The 2936-nt window shown below is 43.8% G+C and overlaps 1 protein-coding gene across 1 annotated transcript; it reads left to right on the forward strand.

Moving 5' to 3' along the window:
- Window positions 1-1322: 1322 nt before the first annotated feature.
- LOC142120134 (histone H2A type 1-like) lies at window positions 1323-1781 on the forward strand. Its single transcript, XM_075194178.1, has one exon. The coding sequence runs from the start codon at window positions 1338-1340 to the stop codon at window positions 1728-1730; it is 393 nt and encodes a 130-aa protein (XP_075050279.1). The 5' UTR covers window positions 1323-1337; the 3' UTR covers window positions 1731-1781.
- The last annotated feature ends 1155 nt before the right edge of the window (window positions 1782-2936 follow it).

Here is a 2936-nt window from a genome sequence, read left to right on the forward strand (position 1 = left end):
AGATGTAGTTTGGATAGAAGGCGGAAGGAATTGGAAGCAGGTAATGTAATAAAGTGTTATTGTGTGCGCACAAGGAAGGGCCATGGTCACCTCACATTGGGGCACATTTATCAATCATCGGCAAAAATGAACAATAGTTATCAATCCTTATCGCATGGATAAGGATTGAACTATTTATCAGATTTATTAAAAACGGATCACAGAAGCAGCAGTTGCGATAAACTGCTGTTCCTGTGATAAAAAAAAAATCGCACTTACCCCGCCTCTTCCGAATGCGGTGTCCACGGATCTCCTCCAGGTGTTCTTCATTTTTCTTTACTCTGGAACTGCGCATGTGCAGTTCGAAAAACTGCACATGCGCAAAAAAAAACATCCCCGATCTGTCTCTGCAACTATAGTTGCAGAGACAGCGGTGAATGACAGCGAGGGATCATGTGATCCCTCCACACATGCGCTGTCCAGCTCTGCTCTTCGGACCAGAGCTGACAGCACTGAAATCTGACAGCACTGAAATCTGACATTTATGATAATAAGCGCCAGCTTCAGCTGGCGTACATTATCAAGACAAGTTTCCCCCCAAAAAATAGTTTTTTTCGGAACATGTTAGATTACGGCCAAGAGAAGTCACCATACTATTCGGTGACTGCTCCCAAAAACGTAGAGGAGTGCAAAGCAGCATATATCCACGATATCTGCTACGATGCACCCTTTATAAATATGCGGAGGACACAGAGGGACCTTAATTTCACGGTAAGAGCACTATTGTGCTTTCTTAAATATGCCCCATTGGCTTTGGAAGTGCTGGGACGTCCCCAGCCTGCTCCCCTAAAAACATCCCTTAGGTGCTGCACACACCGGCCACTAGTACTTGTGACATTGAAGGGGCATCACTCAGTGGGACATATCTCCCAACTGTCACCGAATCAGGACAAAAGTCCTTAAATGTGGGACGGCAGGACTGTCCCTCCAGAATCAATTGCTTCCATGGTGTTGGTGGTTATCACGTTGAACAACCCAGCCAGTGTGGTAAACAGCCCGGCAGATGTGAACCCCTTATGGTCCCCGGTAACAAATACCTCCAGACATCTGACTAGTTTACACACACATTGATAGTTACATACACATAACGTCAGTGCACCGTGACAATGGTTATTTTCTATAAGCAATTATGTCGCTCTTCTACACCCCGTGTGTAGCTTCATAAACCGTTTACTGCCCCTGAACAAAATGAGCAAAGGACCAATCAGAGATGCAGGAGTTTGTCACTGAAAGGTATAAATAAAAGGATGAGGGAGGAGTTTAATCACAGTAGTTTATTACGAAATACGCAACTGAAAATGTCTGGTAGAGGCAAACAAGGCGGAAAGACCCGGGCTAAGGCCAAGACTCGCTCATCTCGGGCTGGGCTTCAGTTTCCAGTTGGACGTGTTCACCGTCTTTTGAGAAAGGGTAATTATGCCGAGCGTGTGGGAGCCGGAGCTCCTGTCTATCTGGCCGCCGTGCTCGAGTACCTAACGGCTGAGATTCTGGAGTTGGCTGGAAATGCCGCCCGTGATAACAAGAAGACCCGTATCATCCCCCGCCACCTGCAGCTGGCTGTGCGCAACGACGAAGAGCTAAACAAGCTGCTCGGTGGGGTGACGATCGCCCAGGGAGGCGTCCTGCCCAACATCCAGGCCGTGCTGCTGCCCAAGAAGACCGAGAGCCACAAGGCAGCTAAGAGCAAGTGATTTACTCCCCACTGACACCCCCACAACACAAAGGCTCTTTTCAGAGCCACCCACGTTTTCTTACTAGAGCTCTATACACATTACTATTCGTTTTATCTGGGTAATCAAAGGTTCCCTGGTAGTTCTACTTTTGAGCCAGATACGGTTTCCCACAATTTAGCTGTCCCGTTTCATACACATTTTCAGCTCTAAATTATGCACGTAGCCTTTATTCTCATTGGAACTGCTCCATGGATCCTTTCAACCACATATATCAGCGGCTTCGTGTAGTAGAAAGCAGTGAGATGGGGTCTCACTTGCTGTAGAGAGAGCATTAGGTGGCTCCGAGAAGAGCCTTTGTGCTGTGTATAAAGGAGTGACGAGAAGCTGCTCTTTCCCCTTAGATTTCGAGGGCCAGCCATTCAAAATTGATTGATTTAAACACATTTCATTGGCTCTTTCAAATGCGTGTAATTTTTGCTTACTAGATAAATCTGAATTAATCCGATTACAGGCAGGCTCTCGAATTAAAATTGGTTACAGTATAAAGTATTATACATGCTACCAGACCTAAAAATGACGATGTATCTGAAAAGGAAAAACACAGGCAGCTATCAATACTGACCACACGGTGATGCTATTGTTCCACATAACTTTTATAGATGAGAGAGATGCTAGATTGACACTTGAAAGTACAGGGAATCGGAGAACAACAGGCAATACAAGCTTCCTATAGCTTGATGACTCATACTTATTTATAATGATAATCACTAGATTTTAATAATAAATCTTACATGACTGCAATTTCTGACCTTCAGATAAAGTATTGCAACAACATCTGCACTCGCACAATCATATATTGTAGCAAAGCACTTTGTATCGGTAGATTTTGTTTTATAAACTTCCTAAAACTCACCAACAATAATTTAACAATGTCGTGCAAATTTGGAAGTGTGTTCACACTCACCACCGTCCTTCGAAAATGTGCTGATAGTTCCACCAACTGTGATGCCTTTTGTGTTTGTGCATATTTAAACATATGGTGTTGTGTAAAAGTACAACATAAGCACACTTAGATACAATGATCACTTCATAGAGAATCAGTAATAAACGTTCTATATGTGCTCTATTTGTTCCACTATCCAAGTGTATATAACATGAACTGTAAACCCATGTACAAATATATAATCTCAATAAGGTCTCTTACTGGTGTGCTAGGTGTCCTCA

The sequence above is a fragment of the Mixophyes fleayi genome, unplaced genomic scaffold (assembly GCF_038048845.1).
Source record: "Mixophyes fleayi isolate aMixFle1 unplaced genomic scaffold, aMixFle1.hap1 Scaffold_1979, whole genome shotgun sequence".
NCBI lineage: Eukaryota > Metazoa > Chordata > Amphibia > Anura > Limnodynastidae > Mixophyes > Mixophyes fleayi.